We start from the raw sequence: 26099 nt of genomic DNA, 5'->3' as shown, positions 1-26099 counted from the left end.
ACACAATACAACTGGATTTGTGTGTCATTGTTTCAGAACCTTTGGTGATGTTGCAGAATCTTTAGTATTGTTTTATAACCTTTGGTGTTGTTAAACATATAATACAACTGGAATTGTGTGTGTCTGAGATCTGAGAAATTTTCATTGCTCTCCATAGTATTCTTTGCTCTGACACATTTCCACCGTGTGTAACTGTCACGTCTTACAAAGATGATTCAGAAAATCTGTCATGATGACCTCTTGTCTAATTCCTTCCCAGAGACCAAATGTGATGATAAAATGTATACCTTCCCTGCATTGTAAATGTAAGCATATACCTTAGAGATACTGTCACAGTGCAAAAAAACGCATCACATTACATTTCTCCATTTTGTGTGCAATCGTGGTGGACAATCAGGGTTGATGGTTGATACGGTGGAGTGGCCATGGTAGTGATAATGAATGAGATTATACACCTGTTCGTTGTCTCTTTTCCTTAGATCTTCTTGTGGATTGGCAGCTCAGCCAACCAATACGAAACTGAGCAGGCGTGCAACAGTGCACTTGAGTACCTGAGGACACACCCAGCTGGGCGGGATCCTCAGACGCCGATCATCTCAGTCAAGCAGGGTTATGAACCACTCACCTTCACTGGCTGGTTCAATGCCTGGGACCCCCATAAGTGGAGTGTGAGTACCTCTAGCAGTTGCCACTTCAGTCCACTAGGGGGTGGTAGAGACATGACAGACAACTCTTCATAATCATAATGCCAATACATATTATCAAGTAGTTTGAATCATTCTTCAGAACGATTTTTACACACACTGTGTATCTGTTTTAAAGATTCTGTTTTTTATAGTTTCTTTAAACTCAGCCTTCATGGTTCAGATGTTAAAATAACCACATTAGGAGCACTAACACTGGCGATGAGGTTCTGACTGAGACAACATAAGTACTGTATCGCTGAATGATGAAAGTGTGGAAGTGCCAGGAGTTTTAAAAGAGCTCGTCTCCACAGGGAGGCCTGTCCTATGAGGACATGAAGCGAAAGCTAGGTGATGTGGCCTCCATCTCCCAGATAACTGTGGTAAGCCATCCACTGACAACTCAAGTGTATTGTCACACACTGTCAAATAGTAGTAGTAGTAGTAGTAGTAGTAGTAGTATATAGCTATAAGTAGCTAGTACTAGGAGTGGTACTGACATTATCATGCAAACTCATGTTGGGCAATTATACATTTTTACCTGTGATACCCTGCGTACTTCCTCTGATATCATTTTAATGGAGTCTGCAGGGGATATTCTCTTGCAAGGATGAGACAGTGCAGGTAAGTAGGATAAATCACAGCCTGGTTCCTGCTGGATTTCTTCAACTTTCCACTGCATTATGATTAGGCGTATAGTGGGAATCTAATTAAGACAAGTGCAGGATATATTATGGTCAGAGCTTTTTGACGAATAGTGCTCAACACCCATGAGCCTCTCTGCTGAATTAAATTAATTAAGACTCAGTCCATCTTTTGTATTTGAACACTAATTATCTTTCACATGATAGCTCTCTCGCTATCCATCCATCTATGCCTCTCTCTCTATATATATGTATCTCTCTCTCTATCTATCTACGTATCTCCCTCTCTCTCTCTCTATCTATCTATCTATCTTAAGAGTTGAGAGACTTATCATACTTGTCTATTGTTGTAGAACTTGAACAATGCCAGTCTGAACAAGAGATCTGAAGGTGGCGGGGGCAAATACAGTGCTCCAGGTGGCCCAGTCAGTGGCAGTCCCCCTCCTGCCTACAAGTCCCAAAGGCAACGGGGCCCATCAGGTGGCCCATACAGTGCCACCCCTCACATCGGTAGCTCCAACAACAGGAACTCTGGGAGATGGAGTCCTGAGCAGCTCCTGAATAAAGCCCCCGATGAGCTGCCCGAGGGCATTGACCCCGGTAGGAGGGAGGTAGGTGCCAAATGTCTAAATGCTATTTAGACAGGCCGTTTTTTTTTGGTCGATCACCATCTGCTACCACTGGAAACTATTGCATTTTTATAACAAATCCAAAACCTGTTTTCACTCTTTTTCTCATGTGACCCCCCCCCCCTCTCCCTTTGACTATCATGTTTTTTCTACTTCTTTTTCTTTCTTGCTCGCACTATCCATTCTCTCCATTCTTCCCTTTTGTTCGTTATATTATCTGTGTTCCAGGACTTCCTGTCGGATGCGGACTTTGAGAATCTTCTGGGTTCCACTAAGGCTGACTTCCAGCGCTTGCCCAAATGGCGCCAGAACGACCTGAAAAAGAAGGCAGGGCTTTTCTGAGCATGGCTCCATCTCCTTCTGAGGGCACAATAGAGAAATAATACTTTAAAAAACGTATTTATGTTTGTTTGTATGTTGCTTGGAATTGAATCTGCCACACTAAGAGCCATTGTAACCACAGCAACCACAAATGGCATTATTTATCTCACAAAGGAGAACCTTTATCTCACTGATTCAACATAACTGTACACATGCTCACTGTTTGTATTGTGTATCTCAGGCCTGATAAGATCTTGGTAATGGAGAATGCCATACATATTTAGTATAGTTGAAAATCACACCTTCACAGCTGAAATATTCAGTGTAATCACATTGTGCTGCTTTGCTTCTGCATCACTGTCCTGGTGGTAATTATTTAGCATCTCATTTCATTAACTAAATGAATGTACTACTATATTATAAAAAAACACCTTTTAAATTGTTGATACTGGCAGTTGTGTGGGATTAGAGTTGTTGTATTCCATAAAGATTGTTAAAATTAAACTTTTTTGGCATGCCATCTCTCTTTTTGCTTGGATGGGATTAGGAGACTCATCAAAATGTTAACGGTTTATTTAGATGCAATTTGCAGCTTAATGAAAATATCCATAGCAACAGAATGACTGCTTATTCTAAAAGACAACCTGCTAAATAACATTACACTTACTTGTCATATTTTGAAATAGGATGTTAAAATAAGAAATGATATGTAGATGATTCAGGCATTAGCACCTGTAATAACATTGACACCAGACAGTATTAATGATCTGACATGTAAGAAAGAGACATGTAAAAAAAGTTGTTTTCAAAACTGCTGAAAATTAATAATGCAGTTTCAGTCAAGAGATACAAAGAACTTTTTGGACCTTTCAGTCTTCTCAAAAACAGAAACAGAAATGAACCTTCTTGTCACCATGGAAAAATGCATGCTGGCTCCACTTAGAACTCTGTCAGGGGTTCTTTAGAAACGCCTTGGAACATTTGTGGAACCATATGAATTTGCTATCGCTTTAAAGAACCTTTTTCGGAACTGGAGAATCATTTCTTCGCTGACAGAGCATGCCGTATGAAAATACTTCTATGAATAATATTTAAAGACTAATTTAGATTACAACCATTTCTGGAGTGCACAACCTTATTTAATTTTCTATGAAACTGAAAAGGTGCCTAACTCTGATACTAACATGTACTGTGAATCCTCTCACAAAACTCCCAAAGAAACGCACTCAACACCACAATGTGAATGCTTGTTAGGACAGAATGTAAAAATGTATATAGTCAAATTCAGACAGAACATTAAAAAGGTTAAATGTGTACAAATATTCTAACAAAAACACTCAATAAGTACATTTACAGATACTGTATGTGTTAGTATGATTACAATAACTGTTTAAAACATTAAATACAAAAAACATTGACCATGAATGCAATAAATTGTGCAATGTCAGTGTTTCGGCTCCATCACAGGGAGGCTTTTTCAGTAAAACACAATGTTTAGATTTCACACAAATACTGATAAACCACAAACAAGTGGACTCACTCATCATGAGTCCTGTCTAACATCCCATAGCAAAAGCATTACTAGTTGAATACACAAGAGGGCGATCTTGTGCACATTTAGAAACATCAACCTTTCTTATATTATTAACAGAGAGCTGAAGCCTTTGTGTCTATGTACATGATACATATGTTGAAACATATAAACCCTTACCCCAAATAGCATATTTGACCTGACGGCTTAGTCAGAGTCATCTGATAATTCACCTCATAAGCAGCTCTAGTGGCCACTCTTACATAAAAGCTGTGTAGTTGTTTAGGATGACACTGAAATGTCATGCAGGATGAATACATGCCGAACCAGAGTTCATCTAGCGGGAGTACGTTTTAGCGTGCCACTGTTGTGGGACTCTTGTCTATTCGGCCTTCACACATACAATTCTCACTCTTTCAAGAGTGAAATAAAAACATTTAATATCAATATAAAACGTGTGTATGACTCCTTAAACTATCAGCCAGTTTCTTGCCTTTTAAATGTTGACCGCAGAGTGTCGTAAATGTCTGTTGGCCCAAATACTAAGACTCTGGATATACACACGGTCTTCAAATGAATTTAAAAATGCTGTGATAAAACCCAATCAGACTTTCCCCTTAATTGCCTCCTGATGTGATCGGTAAAGTCTCAGAAGCTGTAAATTAGTTTTTCTGTTTCAAACTTTTTACACCTTCTCTGAAGGTAGTTCAGATCACCTCAGATGAGTTAAAATTTTTCCATTCACATTCTCATCTGCTGTCCATCATATGACACCCTACACCTGATTGTTGATAGGGCCAACATGAAAGTTTTCCCCTTGTAAATGTTTTAACAAGGTGCAAGCAATTTACCATACACTGCAGTAGGCAACTCTCACATACCAGTAATAACAGTCAATTTGGTGTACTCTTGCCTTGCCATTAGAAATAGAGGGATATTAAGCTACAATAGCAAGGCGCGTCCGATGGTCTCCGTGTAACGTGTTTGGCCTTTAGATGTTGGTCCAGCTTTATTCTGCGTCCACAACCATGATGTGCACAAAGAGTCCGGCGGAGGATATGACGTCACCTCTCTTGGTGAGCAGCGGAACGTGACGGTAACCTAGAGAAACAGGAAGTCGGCTTTAGATCCAAATCGCAACTAAACTGGGAAGAGATGGCATAGGCTCCCACAGGAGTCCGAGGATCTCCATCATTAGAGGCTAGCTACTGAGCAGTCACAAATGAAAGGCTGATGTAAGCGTTTCCCAAGACTACCGGCCCTCCACAGGCAGACCCAGGCACTAACCATTATATGGGTTCACTCAATGACCATGCAAACACCATGTCCCTAACGAGTAGCACACTTCACCATCCAGTTCAAGTGTGTGGTAAACCTACTGATGAGTACCTGATATGCATCACGCTCTAGTGCGACTCTTCAAAGCATCTAGTCATTACATATTTTAGTGCCTTGTTTAAAGTAACACTATGCAGGAATTTGCCGCTTTTTGAGGCATGCTTTTACACCAACAACTAGCTCTGTTGTTGATGTTTGCAAGGCATCTGCATGTGTTTTAGACAGTTAGCTCGCTAGTTTTAGACCAAAAGCAAAGTACTTGGTGCATTATCCTGTGACGTGCAGAAGAGCAGACTTACCGTTCTGTAGACTGGTGAAGGGCAGACAGTATTGACCAATCATGTCATTCTGGGATGTGGTGTCATAGTCTTCTACCAGGAAGCGCAGCATAGCCAGCTCTGGGACGTGCACGTCAAACTGGAAGCTCTCATTCCACATGGGATTGAAACCTGCAGGAGGAGCCAAACCCAATTTACTCTTTGGTGTTTCTCACCTACCTCACCTATGAACACTGAACCCCCATTATTATTCAGTTTCATTATTTTTAATTGATACTTGATCTAAGGAAAGTCTTAGAATGAAAGAATGTCTAAGAATGACTTTCCATCACTTTTTAAGTAAAAAACAAAACCCACTGAACGTTTATACATGCTTATGACACGTGATAGCTGGCTGCGTTTCAGTGGTGATAGGTACAGAGCTCCTCAAAGTAGTAGTACAATCACAGTGTAACAATCATGTGCTGGTGAATCCACTTGCCATTATTCTCAATGGACTGCGTCTCTTTGCTTGCGGCGTCAGCCGGGACACCACAGATCTCCACTCTCACCAGGGGGTCCACAATGGACTTGCACTTGTCCTTATTGAGCTTGGGCAGCTGCTGTGCTGAGATCACCTGAGGGGACACACACACAGGGCAGGACGTGAGTCAGCAGAACACGCATAGCTGGCCTCTGTTTGACTTCGAGAGCCAACACCTACACTATCTAACAGGGTAACAGAGTAACAGGGAAAATCTTTGCCCTGCTGGGGGTGGTTAATCATTCATTCACGTAGGCGGATGGGGTAGATGGCACAGGCTTATAAATACACCCAATACGCCTTCCCACTCTGTGACAGTGTGGCAATGAGCATATCCTGTTCCTGTAGCTGCACTGGTAGAGCAGGGTGCTACCCATCGCTTAGGGAACTGACAGAATGCCTACCTTACCTGAAAGTGTCTTCTAAATGAGTAAACGTAAACCTATGTCAACTTTGACATTGAGGTAATGGGGTGATTGACAGGTACCATGAGGTGAAGCGTCTTCTTCCTGTACCCGGCGCCTTTCTGGAGGCTGTTGGGGTCAAACTGGGAGGCCGGGTCCCTCTGGAACTCGGGCTTGAGGACGTAGCCGCTCAGTCCATTGGGGAGGAAACGCCCCTGGTTCAGGTCCATCTCCTTAGAAGGCGTCTGGAAGTTCAGGGCCACTGCAGGGGAAGTGGGGGTATTTAGTGCTCACCTCTTGTGTAAGCAGGAAGGACCTACAGACTATTGGTTTAGAAAGTAAAAGTCCTCCCACAGTGTATTCTTTCGTTCCACCAATTTCAAATGACAAGTTCCTTTCTGTGTAAGCAGGATGGACCAGAAGAGGACAACTACATTTAGAAAGTAAAATAGATATTAGTAAATTAAAACTCTCCCAGTTCTGTTTGTACCACAGATGTGAAGCAACCATCTAGCATGATTCTTACACTAACAATCACACTTAGGTGGCTAAGCGTATGTGTGTAGCAGCCTTAAATACGACTTTGTAAGCTTGACGTCATTCATGTTAATTGGACAAATTGCTGATACCTATCTGGCAGCCAGCATTCCACAGAGGCACGGGGTTGTAGTTGGAGGAGTCTGTCCTGGAGCCGGCTGGGTAGATTCTGCTGAGCTTGTCCATGTTGTGGTGAATGTAGGCTGTGGCTGTCAAAAGAAAACAACAGAAAATTAGCATCATCTAATACCTACAGAATGTTCTCATTTAGGAGCATACTGTGCCACAGTGTGAAGCCAAACAAAGGGGGCCAAACAAAACAACCATGGCAACACTTTCCATCATGATGTGCAACACTAGACCAAGCTGGTTGATGAGTGCATGAGTAAAGATAAGTGCTTATGAAATGTCTTCGCAAGGCTGATCACTTTGAGTGAAGCAACCACAACAACACCACCACAGCAAGAGAACCTTTTTTTGCCCCAACAACCTACTGCATGTGCGTAGTGGAGAGGCCGTTGCAGTGTGTACCTGATGTGTCTGCCAGGTTGACAGCCTTGCCCTCCTTGAAGGAGGACATCTCGTAGAAGGCCTGGTCATCGCGAGCGTGCTCAAAGCCACCGAAGTGCACACTCTTGCAGTAGATGACCAAGTCTGAGAGCTCCTTGGCCAGCTTAATCTTGGACTTCTGAAAAGTAATTGAATGCGGCCTGTGATTTCAAGAATTCTTCTTGATAATCAGACATTTCAATGTCCTTTTCTGCCTCGATTCTAACCAAATAATAACAGCTCAGTGTTGTATTTTGCTTATCACCTGGCCTCTAAAAACCCAGCGTACCACATTGTTTGTCTACGCAAACAAGTCTAGGCTCTCGATTTGTTTGTGTAGGGTTGGTTTGTGGTTTTGTGACTCAGTGCATTTGAGTGGAGAGATTGCTACTCTGAAGCATGTCAATAATCAGTGTTTGATTTGACTGAGTGTGGCAGACGCTCACAGCCAGCACACCTTCTCTTTGGGCTTCTGGATGTTCTCTTCTGCTGCCTCGTCCTCCTCCGACACACTCTCATCCTCCTCAACACTGTTGTTGTTGAAGGCCGCGTCCAGCTTATTCAGCCGCTTGCCTTTGATCAGAAAGTACCCCTTCAGCTCCTGTGACAAAAGAACAGATCGTAAAACTTTAATGAGGTTCTGTAAAGCAAAGTGTAGCGTATTTGTTAGTGACACGTGTTAGCAGACTCATTGCTTTCGCAGACACTCCTGAAAAATTGGGCATGGACTAAGTGACGGCCATTTTCCAAACAAAGCGGCTGTGAAAAACAGAGAAAAACAGTGAAAAACAGAGTGCCATGGTGGCTGGATAATAACAAGTCACACCACGCGGGCAGCCAATGGGAGGCAGCACAGCCTTATGTAAGTGATAATTATAAATTCCCTTCCAGAGACACAATACCACAAGCATTCCCCGCTATATTTGCACACAGTATGCCGCCCTGCAGAGGAGAAGAACGGCGGTGTAAGATGACCCGCTCTCTATTGTCATCTGTTGGGAGGGAGTGTGCATTACATTAGAAAATGTGTTTTTTGTTCATGTGTGTTGAAGCTTGGAGAGTTAGACTTTCTCAGGTGTCGAGCTTTACACCCTACCTCCCCCTTTCCCCCAGGCTTGTGCGTGTGTGTGCGCGCGTGTGTGTCTGTGTCTGTGCATGTGTAAGCATGCATGTGTGTGAGGCATCTCTCTCCAGGTGCTGCAACCTAAGCACCCCCCCCCCCCACCCCCTCCCTGCTCCACAGAGCTCCAGCCCCCGAGCAGAAACAATGTCAAGTGAACCCAACTCTCCTTACAGTCGTTGTCTGCACACATACACGGCGGAGGGAACAGACTAATCATAACGGCGTATAATGAAGGGGAATACGAGCCAGCTGTATGCATTCCACTCATGCCTTGTAAACAGTCCACAGAAGTCGGCTCCCGCTCTAATCAAAAGGAAATTCCTTTTCCCAACACCCCAATCCCATCCCAGCCGCTCAGCCCTTAAAGGTGAAGCACACCCTTCAGGCAACATCTGTGCTTGGGAGTGAAAAAAGGGTGCAATCCTTCACACAAAAGTGATACCTTCTGACAAACATGTCCTCCCGTGCACTCCCTTTCTGAAACATCTGATCTGAATTCGTGGAAATGGTAAACAGGAACTATGCGAGGATGTTATAAAACTCTACAGGGAGTGTTGGGTGTGTCAATATTTAGCTGTGGTGTAACAAAACAGCCAACCTAATAGCATAAACAGGCATTCTCAAATCTGTGCAAATAATAACTGAAAACTGAAATAACTGTTTTCCAGTCTATTTTTATCTAAAACATCTGCAAATCTTGATAGCTTGACTGCTTTTTGACCTCTGTGGTAATCCCATGGTGCTTTGCTCGGTGCAAATGACAACTACAGTCATGCTGGCCTTCACAAATATCTTCATTGTGTTTTTTCTTTGTTTTCTTTTATTTATTTATTATTATTTACTATTTGTATATTTATTGATTGATCTGATTCATTTCTATTTCTTTTTTCTCATAAAAAAACACTGACCTCTGGTGAAGGGAAGTTTGAGGGCATCTGGTCCCCCAGGGGCTGTGTGAGCAGTGCCTCCCCCAGGACGGAGGTCATGTGCTGGGCCATGAGCTTCTGTTGCTCCACCGTGCAGTGGTTCTCCAGGGAGATGATGACCGGGTACTCAGAGGTCTGTCACAGGGGGTCAATAGGAGCCACTATACATTAGTGAAAGGTCGCCATGTAAAGGATAGGTCTATATATATTATACTTTATATTATTCAGTGCATTAATAAACATTTATTCAATGCCATTAGCTTTGATAAACATTGGGCAATATTAAGTGCTATATCTTAAACGTCATATGTGTTCACTCCTGCATGTAGTAAATATCAGTAAAGAGAACCATCATGTAAACCACATGGTATTTCAGAACCTTTATGTCATGGTGAGGTTGCAGCAGGTCCTCAGTGTCTTAGAGGGGGATTTGGGCTGATTGATTTACTGAATAATTCAGCACACACGCTATATGTGCCATTCGAAGGCAAAGTATATCTTAAAAGCATGTAAACACTGAGAGCAATGCGTGCTGATCTATGAATAGGCGTTTAGGCTGCGTTAAGATGACATAAGAGTTCTTTCCCTAGAGTGGCACGGGTCCATTGATGCTGAAGGCAAACTCTCTGCCTAACAACCACAGGTATTGCTACACTGCCACAACTGACGCTAACTCATCGCCAAGGCTCCATGATTCGTTTTTCAGAAAGAAACACAAACATTTGCTGGTAAAATATGGATTTGAACACACATTCACAGAACTCTTTAATGACAGATCATTTATAAGGATTTCAGAACAGGTAAATGACTACATTCAACACAATGGGTGGGGTAAATGGGTGTATAAGACTGATTGTCCAAACAGACAATACTGGAGTATTCATTGGCTTATGATGCAGAACTCTCTCTCTATGACAGTTTTGTCTGTACTCACTTTGAAGGCGTACTCTTTAATGGCCTTGATGATGTCTTTGAAGAGGATCTTGGACGTGAGCGTGTAGCCGTGGTAGATGATGGGCTCTCCGTTGGGTCCGTCCCAGCAGTCCAGCTCCACGCAGCGACAGCTCTTCATCAGTGCTCTGAGGACACAGCACATCAACATAGTCAGAGAAGATCTGGGCTGACCGTCTTAAAATGATAGAGAGACACATATTTAGTACACTCTCTCTCTCTTCTAGTTACCAACAATGCTTTCAGGAATATTTTTTTTCTATCTCTGCTAGAAGGTTATTAGGGTTGTGGTTGCTCAGACGCTACAGCAGCCCTGCTCATCTGTCAGCTTTGATCTTCGTCGTTTATCTGGCAACAACAGTTGGGGTTGTTGGGGGGAGTATTCAGTAGCCTTTAGGCTTTGGAAACAACTAATCCCAATCAACACCATAGATGCAAATGTAGATGTAAACTCAAAGAGTATTAGTCCTAATGCTAATTGATATTATTAATGCTGTGGCATCACAGGACAGATGTACATGGCACTTGCCTGATGTAGGCCTCTGTGCTGCTGGGCCCCTTGAGTTGGTCCTCCATCAGGTAGGTGTTATGGGAGGAGGAGATGAAGTAATGGTTAATTGGCTGGGTCATGTCCTGGTACACTTCCTTGTGGGCGGGGTTGAAGATAAGCCCCTCCTCCTGGTGCAGGTACATCAGGAAACCATCCTTGGTCATCTGCTTCTTCTGCTTGGCTGCAATGTGAGCACAAAAATAGTTAAGTTTTAGTTCATCATAATACATAAATACTAAATGTCAGGAGTGTAATGATAGCAGATGTTTAATATGTCGGTGAAGGTATAAATCTGTGAAGCCATACTTCCCACATCATTTTATTCAGTGTTGTATAAAAAATTCTAAATGACTGGAATACAAATGAATGTGAATGTAGACAATGTACAAGTAGATCCAATTCGTTTTATAGTCACTCTGGCCATCTTACCTGTGTCATCCAGTTCATACTTCTCAATGAGCTTGACGGCGTGCTCCATGGAGACGGTCTCTCTCTGCTCGTTCAGCAGGAAATTGAGCAGGTTAGCGGCACTCATCTGGCCCTCGGTCTGCGCGTACTTGGCGTAGATCACATCGATCTCCTCGCGGTGCGTCAGCAGGTCGTAGAAGTGCTTGATCTCTGAGCCCTCCAGGGAGCCCGAGTTGGACTTGTCACATTTCTGACGGACAATCGCCAGAAACGGGAGGAAAAAGTCATGACCGACGCAAGACAATACCCCAAGAATAAACACAGGATGCTATTAAGTCAGTGGCACAGATGCGCTAAGGAGGTGTTTGTAATGATGGATGTGACATTATGTGTGTGGTCCGTGACTGCTGATTGTTTTACTCACGGCGAAGAGCACTGCAGCATACGTGTCATCCACCTCGATGTTTATCTGATGCAGGAAGTGCTTGAGCTCTTTCAGGGTCATCTTGTTGTCTTTGTTCTTGTCCGCCTTGCGCATGCAGTTGAAGATCCAGCTTAGTGACTGATGTAAGGTTGCACAATGACTGGAGCCTTGAAACGTTTGGTTACAATAGGTTAAAACTCTCCTGTTCAACTAATCAATAAAGGATATAATGATGGATCAATTATGCTATATTTCATTAAGAATAATGTAATAGTTCTCCAAAATAATGTATATTTAGTGTATGTGCTATATGTGAGGGCAAATTGCATTATATGTGCCTTGTTGTGTTGTCTTGTATTGTTTGTAAAATGAACAAAATTCTTAATAAATATATGTTTAAAAAAAAAAAAAGAATGTACAGTATATTTAAAAAGATCTTATAGTTATAGATCTAATGGTTTCATGATGATGGCTCACACATTTTAAATGGAGTTCAAATGACTGTTGTGTTTAATAAATTACTTTGAATTAAATCTCGGGGTTAGGGTTAGGGTATATACTGTATATCCGCAGAATGGGAATCTGACTAATCACATGATCTGGCTTGAAAGTGGCAAATCTGCTTTGTTAAAACAAGTAGAAAGATTTCAATCCTTTGGGTTCATGCAATTAACTATAGCCTGTTAGAGAATGAGTCTTCTAAACAAACCCTGTGACCCTCGGTTAGTTTGGCCCCTGAGAAAGGATACTGTTCGCTGGTCTTTTGTCGGTTGAGGCCACGCATGTTGGTGATGACTTTCTCCAGGCCGGTCACCCAGCGCTTGGCCTCTTCGACGGAGCTGGCCGTGAGGTCCAGGTTCTTGCGCCGACCCTTGAAGATGATGGAGAAACAGCTCTCCTCCAGGCTGGGGTCAGTGTACTTCTGAAGCCCCTCCGACTGCCGGCCAAGACGCACCGCCTCAATGTCATCAATGGAGACTGGAGGAGAGAGGAGAGAGAGAGGGAGGGAGAGAGGGAGGGAGAGAAATAGAGAGACAGAGAAGAAAGAAAGTTCATGCCTTGAAAGAGATATAAGGAACTGAAATGAGCTGATTGAAAAGAAAACAAGAGCTGAAATTAAAATATCTGAGAATAGATGAGTTTGTTTGTGTTTCGTCTAGGGGCCAAAAGTTAACCAATTAAAGTTTCTAGCTCGCCCAGCCCGACCTCATTATCAACATGACGGTTACTATTTTTTCATTTCTTAACCTCCGACCCCTCCAATTCATGTAAGGGCTAATGGACGACATGTTGTGCAGGTGGCAGAAGAGAATAGAAGAGAATGGCTGGTGATGCAGCCAAGACACTAAGCTGAGTTTTCAACCAGAAAACAAGAATCCAACCAAGCTGTGGTTTAAATGTGCTTACATTAGCGAAAGGGTTTAATTCACCAGACCTATCATCAGCTGACAATGCACTTGAAAACCCGGCACTTACATTTCATAAAAATGACCATGCATATGGACCTACAACTTAATACTGGCAACAGTAAACATCACATGTTATATCTGTACTTCATTCATGGGTGTCCTGTGATTTTTCAGTAATGCTCATTCACAGCTGAACTCTCCCAGATTACTATGAGTTAGTGCCTAGGCTCCTGCTTTGCCTGAAAGATAACATGCGTTGGAAAGGGCTGACCTCGGCCCTCTGCACTGCTCTGGGACCTGGCCTATTGTGCAGCAGCTTAATATACGGAAGAGCGTATAGTGTCACCCATGACGCAATCCATTTATCAGTCTGCTACGCACACAGGCAGAGACAACAAAACACACTATCCTAACCAAAACAAGGGTTGACTCATGGCTTTTGTCTCCTGTCGTCATACCTTGTGTCTGGCCTGCAATCACAGCCTTGAACTGCCCACAGCGTAATATATATATATATATATATATATATACGTCTCATGTCACGGGCGCAGCTGACAGTGAAGGGGGTTGTTTTTCTATTCCCGTAACAGACATTAAAGGGGGTTCAGTCAACTCCAACCAAATCCTGCAGCGGACTCAGTGCAGCTGATTTAAATGCTTTTGCGGAAATCAAACAGAGCTGGGCTCTAATCGTACGTAAACTAGTGAAGTATAGCCAGACTCTTGAAGTGAGGCGGAGGGGAAGCTCCGCACAATGCATGGCCGGGGAAGTGAACTGTAGCATGGCAGGGTCATGTATGCTCAGCTTATGAGGGGTTAGGTCAAATACTACAGAACCAGCGAACAGAAGATAAGCTGCTGTTTTGGGACCGAGAAGAGGAGAGCAGAGCAGAGCAAGCACACACACACACACACACACACACACACACACACACACACACAAAACACACTCGCACTAAGGAGCCCACAGAAAACTGTGGCATTGTCGACAAACTATTTTGGATGAGGGCCCAATCCAAAGTGGAGGGCTCTCTTTCTGTGTTTGTGTGTTTGTGTGTGTGTGTGTGTGTGTGTGTGTGTGTGTGTGTGTGTGTGTGAGCGGGCAGTGTCCCAGACATGTCATGCTGAAATTCTTTGCATTCCCATTAAACGCGCTGGAAGAAAAGGGACATTGTTGTGCGATGCCTCCGAAAATCATCCCTTTCATGTCCCATGCAGATCCTTGCCTCTCTCAGATCAGCACCCATCATAAACACTCTGCTTAAATCTCACCTTCTGCTTTCGACCTACCACTGTTTTCACTGTGCTATCATGATATATTTCTGACCCTGATACAGTAACTTCTTGACAACTTCCTATTTGCCAACAGGAAAAATCCAAGGGAGGTATTCTCTGACAAGGACAACAAGCAAGCTTCAAGCTTAAAGACGCATCTTTGACTATGACCTCCACTGATATTTCAGCCAGGAGGCCTTCATATGTTTCAACAATCTTTAGTTGCAGTAGGACTTAAAAACATTCACACATTCATAATGTCAAGACCTATGATGGGGAAAAAAAGTAAAAAGAAGTAAAACAAACACAGATACTCCACAGAATTAGACAAACATTGATCAAATCCACACACACAATAGGCTGTTTGCACACTCCCTCCACTGCACTGTAGAATGCTTTGGAGCTCAAGCTACAGTAAATGCCTAAAACTAAAAGGCAGTTACCTCCAGGAAGTGCCCATAAAACAGGACACTCAGTATCTGAAAGCTTTGGCAGTTGTGTCACAAACTCTCTTCGTAGTGACAGACTGTAGCCATTGTCCCTTCACAAGAAAGAGCTCCTGTGAATTGAAAAGCTGAATTTCGAGGCGCTGCTTTCCTTTCTCAGTGCAGTTATGCACTTCCAGCGCACAGTCCTCTCTTTTCTTATTCCTGTCTTTCACGTCTGCTCCCACTGCTCCTCTCAAGAGCTGGAGTGACCACATCCACTGACCACTCGGACCAGAAACACACAGGGGACCCGAATGTCATTAACGGGCAACGAGCAAAGTCCGTCGTGCAAGAACTAAAACTATCATGTGGCGTGTGGGAGCACTGCATTGACCCACACATGTTTGTGTTTGGATCTTGCTCATGGTATTAAATTGTTTTCCCAAGTTATTAAATTAGCTTGGGCGGCAGACTTTGCTTGTTGCTCGTTGCTTTGCTCGCTGCGAAATTAGGCCCCCTTGGTATGTATTCCCACTCTCACTCTCTCTCACACACACACACATTATCCAACTCTGTCATATTTCACCTTGTTTGACCTGCCTCAGACACTTATCACAGTGCAAGGGTACAGAGCGGCTTGCCCTGAGTCTGTGTAGCATTGTGTGGGAGAGGGAGGCTACCATAAACACAGGATAGACAATATAAACACCCTTCTTGTTGACTGGGGCCCAAATTGTTCCTCCTCCTCCTAAGGGGACTGATAACAGTGTGTCACAGACAGATATGAGCATAAGTGTGTGTGTGTGTGTGTGTGTACTCCAGTGATTTTGTGTGTGTGTGTGTGTGTGTGTGCACAGCACTGATTGTGTGTGTGAGTATCTGTGTGTGTGGGTGTCTGTTTATGTGTTTTTATGTTTTGGAATGTGTATAGATGTGTGTGTGCCTCACTGTGTGTGTGTGCGTGCATGTGAATCGTGGGGTGTGAAAGTGTGTGTGTGTGGGTGGGTAGGTGTGTGAGTGTGTGCGTGTGAGTGAGTGCGTGCGTGCGTGTGGGTGGGTGTGTGAGTTTGTGTGTGTGTGTGTGTGCGTGTGGGCGTGTGAGTGTGCGTGTGTCTGGGTGGGTGTGTGAGTGTGTGTGCATGTGAGTGTGTGTGCGTGGGTGGGTGTGTGTGTGCGTGCGTGTCTCTGGGTGGGTGTGTGAGTATATGTGTGTGTGTGTGCATGTGAGTGCGTGCGTGTGGGTGTGTGTGTGCGTGTGCCTGGGTGTGTGTGTGCGTGTGCCTGGGTGGGTGTGTGAGTGTGCGTGCAGATCTGTTTGTGTGTATACACACATGCCATGCATCCAGCCTCAGCCCGTCAGCAGTCTTTATTATGACTCGCGGAGAAAACAGTGACAGTGAAGTGCGCTGAGGCGGGGCCCTGTTTTATAAACACAATGTGTCCCCATTCTCTGCTCCCTTCCTGCAGATGCATTCATATCAGCAGTGAACTTGGCACAATAAGCCTCACAGGAAGACAATAAAAAAGTCCAGTTCCCCGTACGAGGAAATGCCACTGAAGGCAGAAGTTCTTTTTTTTTTTCTCCGTCTTCTTCATCGCCCATAAAACAGTTCCATGCTCCATCTCTCTGTCATCTTCACATATTTGGCATTAGCCACATCTGTCCTCCTTTGCTCTCTGCTTGCCTCGTTTTACAGTAAAGCCTCTGAGGAACGGAAGCTAGGGGTACTGTGGATCCTCCACATCTGAGCGAAATATGCCTGGAACATCTGAGTCGCTTCAGCCCCTAAGACTCCCGGAAGAGCGAACCCAAACTGCAATAAAACATCAAATCTACATTTGCATAGGCCTGTATATCTCTCGGCCCTTGCCGTAGTTTCGTGCTGTTTGTTCAGTTGGCCCACAGGAGGCTGGCGTTCCGAGCGCTTCTCCGGTGTTTCCCTCCAGACTTCCAGAGGAGCCAGCAGTGGTCTGGCACTGAGCTGATAAACCGGGCCTGAGGAGAACCCTTTGGCCAGGATTGGTCTGGGGGGAACACCAGGGTGGGATGGGGCTTCAGATAGTATGTGGGAATGATGGTGGAGAATGTGGATTTGTGTGTGTCGGTGTGTGTGTGTGTTTGTGTGTGTGTGTGTGTGTGTTTGTGTGTGTGTGATGGGAGGGAGGTAGAGGGTGAAGGGGAGCAGCTCTTTTTTCCTCTCTTGTCTGGCCATGTTATCTTTCGAGATATTCTCTCTTTCCATTCCCCCCCCCCCCTTAATATGGCCTCTGAGGCAGGCTACTAAGGTTGCCACGGTGATTATTCATAGAGAGGTCAGAACGAGGCTGAATCAAAAAGCCTTTTCCATTGTGTTGTAAATGTCTTATAAACGGGAACAAAACAAGTTCACACACAGAGACTTGACCACTGAGACACGAAAAGAAACGTGTGCAGTTCACTGAGTGGGAAATGAAACAGATATGTGCGATGGTGTGGTCTCTCAGCTTTGAACTTTATCTCGCACAGCAGGGCTCACATACCGTCTCCGTCCAGGCATATCATGTCTCTCACATGTCTCTCAGTGCAGAAGACAATCTCTTCCTGTTTTGATCCATTGTCTCTACCACCACAGCTCCTCTGAGAGACATCCATCAGTTGATAGCTGGAGCCTGGTTCGAAAGAGCAGGCTCGTTTAAGCTGATAAACCCAACAATCGGAAAGCCAGCTACAACTCTGGGCTGATAGCTGGACCCTGCTTTGAAGGAGCAGGATCATTTAAGATGATATAACCAGAAATCAGAAAGCTAACTACGACAGCTCTGGGTGGTGAAAACAACGTTCTTGCTCTGCAGTCTATACGGTGTATATGTTTTTATTGTTATTGTACATTATTGTTATTGTACATTATTTGTATATTCCTACTACCCTGATCATCAGAGAGAGGAACTCGGTATAACTGGTCATCTAAGTTCCTAAGAAGATATGTTTGTTCAGATACATGATAAACATATAAAGGCCTAAACTGTTGACAGTTGTTGAGCAGACATGAATTGAGAAGAGGTGTTTGTGGAGTGTGTATAAAAGGTAAAGTTCAGTCGGGACTCTTCTGGGTATATGGCATGACACAACAGGTTTTATCCTGACAAACCGGATTGGGATACCTTTGATAAGATTGATTACACTTTGTTAGATTTCTCTGGAATATGTATTGCACATCAAACACATTCCCTATGCATTACTGTAATAGGATGACATAAAACACATCCACATAGACACACACACACACACACGCGCATAGACACACAAACACACCCGTATAGACACAACTCCACTGATTACAACTCAAGGCAATCAGTTATGTTTACCAAAAAGCACAGTGAGTGTTTGTGACTGTGCGTGATTCAGCATCTATCAGATCTGCTACCAGTGCTGCAATGATGCGACCAAAGACAAGACACTGCTGCACTGAGTAGATAAGGAATTAGATCCCTGCGTTTAGAACAGAGCAGGACATGTGATGCTGGGGAGGAGATGGACAAGCGGCTGTGGCAGATGGTGAGTGAATCTTAACTGAAAATGTGTCAAATTGATTGTTATCACTTTCTCACTTGTTATAAGTCAAACCTTATCACTTTCAATGGCAATTTTTAAGTGTGGCTCTTTGAGGTCATACCCTTCCCACACAAACCCACGTGCGATCGTGCGCGCACAGACACACAACCAAATTGACACATGCAAAATCCCTTGGACACTATTCCAAACAAACAAACACACACATACACACACATACACACACACAAACACACACGCACACACACACACTGACACTTACAGGTCTGAGTACTTTTGAGGTACTTGTGGGACTCATGCCACATGGTCTTGCAGTCCTCCTGCAGCTTGTAGAAGCGGTTCTTCTTCCAAGAGTTCGACCGCACTTTCTGCAGCTCTCCACCCAACAGCAGGAACTCCAGGTCTGCATCGCCCTCTAACCCTGCACAGCAGATCCAAGCCAGTTAGGAAGGACATCAGGGAGTCAACCACACACAGTAACATCAGTCTATCTTTGGTTTCATTAAGGAACTGTGTCAAATAACAGATATAAACAGCGCGTTGTTCAAATCAGAAATACACACATTAAATACAGTTTTCTGTAAAAAAAAAAAACACTTGCATAACATTATGTTTTCACTGAAACAGGAGGAAAGTGAGAGTAAACTTCATTCCAGCACGCTCACAAAAAGCGGCCCTGGAGCCAACGATACTGGAAAACTTTACTTTGAAAAGAAAAACGCTGACATTAGAGACCTCAACCTCAAAATGAGACATCTTTCACACCTGGGGGCAAGGATTCCGATGTGACTGCAACAGAGACCAGAGAGTCAAGCGTGTGCAATCGTATCCTAGAAGAATCTGCCCTTTGGGTCTTTTACTGGTTTGTGGTCAGCATACTGCACCACCATGGTCCTGCTGAATACCTGATTTTTGTGAATCAGTAAACTGAGAGCAAGAGGTTAAACCATCCTGAACTAGCATCCAGATTTAAGAAGGTGACAACAGATTCATAACAAAAGCAAGTACGAGTGCCCTTGTGTATTCAGTTACTTGAACTTTAGAGACAGTGTTAACAAGAAAATCACTGGCATCAAATCTAGTAAAGGATTCTGATATCCTTCTATTATTGAACTCATACTGAGCTTACACAGAGTTTTCTTGATACCCATTTCACCTACTGGTGACAAAGAGGAACAGGTCAGTCCCTCCAAGTTTGACCCCTCAATGGGAGTTGGTCACAGCCTCAATGGAAAGCCTGACTGAGTCTCAGCCGTGCTTTCATAGATTTACTAAAACCTCCAAGCATTTCATGCGTAATAGACAGATGACTGTGGTTTCCAGCTACAGGGTGTGCACCACCAGCTAACTTTCCACAAGACTCCACATTTCTAAATATATTACCTATTAACACACAGCATGCTTTATTCTGGCTAACGCTAACAACCTCTCCACTGAGGCCCTGCCCTGTCGCAGGGATTGCTGTTTATTATAATCACCCCAAGAAAACAACATTCCACAACATCCGGTTTTATCGTCAAACCATCAACATTCCCCAGCATCTGTTAAGCATCAGTCCTACAGCTTGTGCTAGAGTTGTCACTGTGATTCAATGACCGTCACTTCTTCCATATTGCAACTCTGACTCACAACCACAAGACTGTAGGGCGGAGGAGGGCTGACTCAATTGTAAAATTCACAGCCAATTACTACACTGAGAAGACAGCATTGATTCAGAGTCTCCCACAACAACAACAATTGTGTTGAGATGACAACTAATGAGGCCCTGTCGGATGCTGGTGGCCCAGACCTCGCCTCACCTCAAGGGGCAGTGGACAGTCAGCACAAACCCGACATTGCGGACATTTTTTACACGCTCCTGCCAAAAAGGCTGTTTCTCTGTGTGTCCTGAGGGGACCGTGGCTGTGAAGTCAGAAGGATCTGAAGCCTTAGGACCGTACCTGTCCAAACCTGTCCATGCTGGCGAGGAGCATCGATTATTTCACAGGTTGGGGTGAATGAGTTTAGTTTAGTTCACAATAACTACACAGCTTTACCTCATTCAGACAAAACCTTCGAAGATAACTTATGGACGTATGAGATTTGTGTAGCTTTTTATAAATAAAGTCAAGACTGCAATGATTCAAGAGCAAAAGAAAAGCTATGGATCTGTTATATTGAAGAAGAAATGCTTGCTTTAACTCTGTGCCCCAGTTTGGATTTAACTTCAGTATTTGTGTGCGTCCAGCTTCTGCCTCATGAATGTGAATCATCCCTCCATTTCCTGAACACTTCTTAGTTCCTGTCATCCCCAAATTGGCTGAGCAAACAAGTTTGCACCATTGCCTTGAACTTGCCCTTTACACTCTGCACACTTAACATTTAAAGTATCCACTGGTGCTGAAGTACCAGGCAAGAGGGAACAAGATGTGAGCAGCAGAAAACTAACGGACGCCCTGAAGCAAGTTGGTTCTGGATTAAAGGATCGTCGAGACCTCTTTCCCCTAGTGTGCATACAGAAATTGAGTAAGATATTTCTGTCTTAATCATGTGCTGGCTACTTCCGAAAAAGAATCTTTCCAATTTCAACCTTAAAATAAACACACACACTTTTTAAGTTGAGGTATGTGAATAAGTACCCTTTTTTGAGACTTGACCAGCTGACGTGAATGTTGCATCTGTGAGAGCTGCAAGACTGAAACACTCGGATGGTTTCTGCACGCCAAGTGTTACAAAGTGCCTTGGCAGAGGCATCATTTTAACAGAATTTTCCCCCTTTCGGTCAGTTTAGTTCTCTCTTCTAAACATAACCACAGGCTGCTCTCATGTCAGCATTTTGTTTTGTTTTGGTTTTTCTTTTGCTCTAGTTAGGTAGGACACATCAGCTACGTGTTTACATATCAAACCAGGCTAAGGCTGGGTGATGATAAGCCTTTCTTAATCTGTTTGCTTCCCACACTCCTGGTATTTCAGTAGAAAATGTGCATCCCATATACTACGCTAACCAAAAACCAATGGAATGACTGGATTTTTCATCTGAAACGTTGCAAGTTATCATTTCTCAGAAGAATCCGCAACATTCCCATGAGGATCGTCTCCAAAACAGACTGGATCGTTGTCTCTTGCGAAAGAAAAGCCACACCATGGCACTCAGAAACTACTATAAACTGCAATAAAACATTCCTCTGTAAACACTAGGCCTGGACCACAATCTAGATCCAGCCTAAGCGATAAAGGGAGCACCCATTTCTTTATCTTGCCCAGTGAAGCTACATGATACTATAAAAGCTTCAGGTGAATCTAATCTTGGCTTGAAAATGATGGTGTTACAAAAAAGAAGGCACAGCCTCAATAGGTATGACCTTTCTTTCTGCAAATCATAGCCTTAGGCTATGCCTCCAATTCTGGAATGTCAACTCAGTCTGGACAACTCCCTTCAACTCCCAATCAGACCTATCTTTTGATGTAAAAGAGGCTTTTTAGTTATTGTCTTCAGGAGTATGAAGACGGGTTGTAATCACCCTTTAAACATTTCATTTGGTAAAGAAATGAACCCAGTAAACACAAAAACAGACAATGCACTACATGTGGATAACTTATAATAAACTTAATTATATATATATAATTCTGTTGATCAGACTTTGGCCTAAGTGAATTTCAGTAATAACGGTGTGATTAATATAGGCTACGCCACCAATACAATAAAAACACGGATTTTGAACCTGTGCAGCAAGCTATGTCAAACCCACCCTTTCAGAAAAGCGAAGACATAAGATACTTAACTCACTCACCCTAGGGTAGCCTAGGTTACACTGTGAAAGAGACTAGCCTATGTTGTTATTAATTCACTGAATACTTTGCGGAGAAACTTTGTATGAACAAGACTCAAAGCATACGCGCTCATAGTCTTCTCTTGCATCAACTCAACTAGGAAGCTCAATGACATCAGCTGCAACAGCTGAAGTCAACACACGCGCACCTTTCTTGAATGCAACGAATCTTCCTTCCTCAAGGAAAACGAAAAAGAAGGGGACATACCTATTAGTTTTCCATTCTCTTGCGCAGCTTTTTTGCACTGCTCTTGATATATTTTCTCCTGAGATTTTGTCCTTTTGGGACTTTTATGTAAACAAGACATTGTTGATGCAAGGAGTCAACACAATCCCAGACCGGCGAGGCAATTCACAGTGAGTTGAAGGGATGGCTGAAAAAACATTAGGTTGTTCACATTACGTTTTCAATTTGGTTCTAGGGGCGTGTTCGTGAGTGATTCTGCAAGCAGGCGGTTCTCCAGGCATACTGCACTCACAGAGCATAGTGTGTAGAGGCTGACAGAAAAATGCGTTACATAGATAAGCGACTTACTTAACTTACTGTATAACTTTGGCTGAATATTAGTCAGTTCTTTGTGCGTATGTGAGTTTAAAAAACGTTCATGACCACAAACCCATAAACGACCCCGAAAAACGTATGTGTTCATTCATTGACTACCATTTCCTCAGGTTGTTAGACAATCAAGGTTCATGTGTCAGCTTGTTTGGGGAACCTTTTCATTACGCAAGGTTGTCCCACGCTTAAAGCTATCGAACACCACTGCCCTTAACATCGGAATGCAATTCACCTGAAAACAGTAGCCGAGTGTATTATTGATACACTGCGCCCTCCTGTGGTATTCAAATGACCACGGCACACACATATATATTTTTGGACATCGCCTACTGCAAGAATGAAATGCTTGTTGACAGGACTTCATGTTATATTTTCCGGTAGAGTTGACAGTAGGCCTACAACACGGAACACATGGACACGGAGTAGCTTACCATGGAGGCCCACAGTTTTTGTTCGGAAGAGAAAAAATAAATGAACATGCTAAATTCAGACTACAATGAACTGCAATTACAAGGACCAATGTGGCAAATTAAAAACGAACTAAAATTCAACAGGGCATAAAGTCACGAGTAAGAATAAAAATGAGTCCACGACAGACAGGCACAATAAGGAAAATGCAGTTGACAAAAGGGTAAAAATAAATTAGATTTAACATCGATACAATAGTGCACCACCCCTCACTGGCCAAATATGCCATATGCCAAATATCTAAATTAGTCTTTAATTGTTACAGATATAACTAGGCTATCTAGTTTATTCATACTGAAAACGTTGACAATTAATCCTACTCCGTGATGGTAGAGTGGTCATCAGGCATCCCTCGTGTTAAACTTTCTCCAACTTCTTTCCTGACGTTCTGGTAGGATAGCCCTTTCTGACAGAGAACACACTAAATAGCCTAAACGCATAACGTTAGCTGCCCAAGACACATTTAGACTATTCTAAAAGACAGAGACCACTATAGGCTAGTCTTCTAGGCAGCGGAGAGTTTTTTTATTTGTAAATCACATACTTCATTCAGCCGCAGCAAACTATAGCATAGCATACGTTACGATATAGATCATCCCAAAAAGCTTACCGTGTTTACCAGCAGTGCCATTTAGTTCCATGTTTAAATGTTGCCAACTTCAGGAATAGTCCCAGTAAGTAAGGGGAGCTGTCGCTATCAGATGTCGCTATCAAAATAACGGCGGAAATGTGTGTAATCAGACTGAATGACTGCAATCGTTGCCTTTTCGCAACCTGCCAACCCGCTCAGGCAGAAAAATGAGCGCACTGGAATACTCAATGTCAGGTGCTCGTACACACCCACACTGAAACACCAGTCCTTCAAGTCAATTCGACTTCCAACTAATTTGGCCATACCCATACTGATGCGGCATCTGTGTTTCCTGTTTTTGTAGACAGAGACTGCTCACTCAATGGAAAATGTAATGTGATTATGTGTAGACTACAACACTTACCCCGGCTGGTCAATAGGTGGATGAAGCCTGATTTTGATTTAAGAGTAACCTAGTTGGCTCAAGGTCCCAGATGGGGAAACTTTTTTTTTTAGAAATAGGATTCCAAATGTATCTACAGCAGTATGTTAACCACCTTTTTACTTCGTGGAGAGTTAAACTGTTTTGTTTATTCCACGACGTGTTATGCCTTACTATAGGGGGAGATCGAGTAGCCCAGAGTTAGAACAGAGGGACAGTTGGAACAGCTTCAATAACTTATATTCTGAATTGATCTGATAAGTAGTTTCCTCCTCTTTGATGGCAGGACAGTTTGAGGACTTGCGCCTCTCAAGCCTAAAGATATCGGCCCGCGCAGTAGAATCCGGTTGTCTCAAATGGTGTTAGGCCCATAAGAATCAATCAGTTCAATTCAATCAATCAATCATACTACAAAACTGTCATATGCAATTCGAATTTATGAAGACAGATTAAAACACATTTGTATATTTGTAATAGTTGAGCTGTCTGACAATAGGCATATTCTGACATGAAAGATATAAAGATATCAGGCCTTTTCTAGAAATATGTAAGGTGTTTTTGTGTGATTTACCAATTATCTATTGTGACAGTTGTTTTCAAGGCACAGGATAAGAATCACAACTGAAATTAATTGTTTTTGTTGAATGGTACACTTTTGCAATTAATTGATCTGGCAGCTTCACAGCATTAAGGGCGAGTGTTTCAAATGTCCCAAGGTAGGCTACTGTTTCATGGGTAGAGTTGGAATAAAAATACTCCCTGTATTGGCTATCTGAGTCAGTTGTGGGAATTATTATAACGGGCTAGCCAAGAAGACTGCGCAGCGAGACTGCTCATTTTGATAGCAGCTCTCCCACGCCGGGCATGCTATTGTGCTGGTGACTGGTATACACTCACATATAGCAAACTGAAGGCAAGTCTAGCTTGGATATACTGCACAGGTAACAGTCATACATTCTACACTGGAAAGGGCAATACACACAAATTTCTAACACAGAACAACTCTCCACACCATTTAACGCACAACATCTAAGTTACCAGAGACTCTTACCTCACTACCCTTTGCATGTTACAACATGAATGTTGCCTATGGAATAAGGGCCAAGACACAAAGCATAAAGTGTACCAACTCTATTCGGTCTGTCCTACAGTTGCCTTGAATTTTCACTCTGACAAGGCTGAGAGAAACAGTGTTGCCAGCCCATGGGTCTCATGTTTGGTTGTCAAAAGCCAGTCATCCAGAAGAATGTGTTAAAATAGCAGCTAAAAATGGTGCAAGTGTTATTCTTTGAGCATAGGTCATTGGTAGCATCATGTGTTCCCTTATCTGAAGTGTGCATTGAAAACAGAAATGAAGAACACTTCAAACTCCATTCGATCAGTCGAATGATACAGATATATATATATATGTAAATCCCAGAGCAAATACCAATAAAGTTGTTAACCGAATCTTTTAAAAATGCAGCTGTTATACCCAATTGGTTCAGAGTGTCTTTGGCAGAAGAAAAGTGTAATGATGGCAACATGTCTTCCCTTTACCCTCCTGTTTTGCTCTTGTGGAGCAGATCCTGCCAAGGAATCACATGACCGAGAGCCCAGACAAGACGACATTTTTGCTCATTAGAGTGAGGTCTCTGTTGCACAGCTCCTGCCCCCACAGTACTCCTGCAATCCCTCTATTGCGCTATTGTATCTAACCCGTCAGCGCTGCCAAAGGAACTACAACGTTAAGGTTACACTGCCTAACAGGGATGGCATGGGAACAAGAA

The 26099-nt window shown here is 43.2% G+C and overlaps 2 protein-coding genes across 3 annotated transcripts in view; one reads left to right on the top strand and one right to left on the bottom strand.

The window, feature by feature from the left end:
• Positions 1-2797, top strand: part of vill (villin-like) — a 19823-nt gene extending 17026 nt beyond the window's left edge. Inside the window, exons 17-20 of the mRNA XM_012816127.3 lie at positions 480-668; positions 998-1066; positions 1681-1938; positions 2185-2797. Of these exons, the coding sequence (XP_012671581.2) occupies positions 480-668; positions 998-1066; positions 1681-1938; positions 2185-2298 (630 nt within the window). The 3' untranslated portion in view covers positions 2299-2797. The remainder of the gene's footprint in view (positions 1-479; positions 669-997; positions 1067-1680; positions 1939-2184) is intronic.
• A 37-nt stretch (positions 2798-2834) lies between these two features.
• plcd1a (phospholipase C, delta 1a) lies at positions 2835-24199 on the bottom strand. 2 transcript variants are annotated; one of them, XM_012816126.3, is made up of 15 exons: positions 23928-24199; positions 18744-18902; positions 12569-12797; positions 11820-11949; positions 11417-11645; positions 10967-11168; positions 10421-10565; positions 9469-9621; positions 7895-8038; positions 7420-7576; positions 6981-7097; positions 6435-6613; positions 5906-6041; positions 5446-5595; positions 2835-4909 (listed from the first exon to the last, which is right to left on the bottom strand). In XM_012816126.3, exons 1-15 carry the CDS (start codon positions 23956-23958, stop codon positions 4818-4820), a joined length of 2253 nt encoding a protein of 750 aa, XP_012671580.2. In that variant the 5' UTR covers positions 23959-24199; the 3' UTR covers positions 2835-4817. The 2 variants fall into 2 exon arrangements, with proteins under 2 accessions (XP_012671580.2, XP_031440178.1); XM_031584318.2 differs by lacking the exon at positions 23928-24199 and adding an exon at positions 22499-22686.
• Positions 24200-26099: the final 1900 nt, after the last annotated feature.

The sequence above is a fragment of the Clupea harengus genome, chromosome 17 (genome assembly GCF_900700415.2).
Source record: "Clupea harengus chromosome 17, Ch_v2.0.2, whole genome shotgun sequence".
NCBI classification, from domain to species: Eukaryota; Metazoa; Chordata; class Actinopteri; order Clupeiformes; family Clupeidae; genus Clupea; species Clupea harengus.
The sequence above is the reverse complement of the archived record's forward strand: the minus strand, read 5'-3'. Positions and strand labels throughout refer to the sequence as shown.

Excerpts from the sequence above, each read along its gene's own strand:
- plcd1a (XM_031584318.2), bottom strand. The coding sequence starts at position 22,598 with ATGTCTTGTTTACATAAAAGTCCCAAAAGGACAAAATCTCAGGAGAAA. Across the intron at positions 18,903-22,498 it reads AGAGAATGGAAAACTAATAG|GGTTAGAGGGCGATGCAGAC; the intron begins GTATGTCCCCTT and ends TCTGCTGTGCAG. Across the intron at positions 10,566-10,966 it reads AGCACAGAGGCCTACATCAG|AGCACTGATGAAGAGCTGTC; the intron begins GCAAGTGCCATG and ends CTGTGTCCTCAG.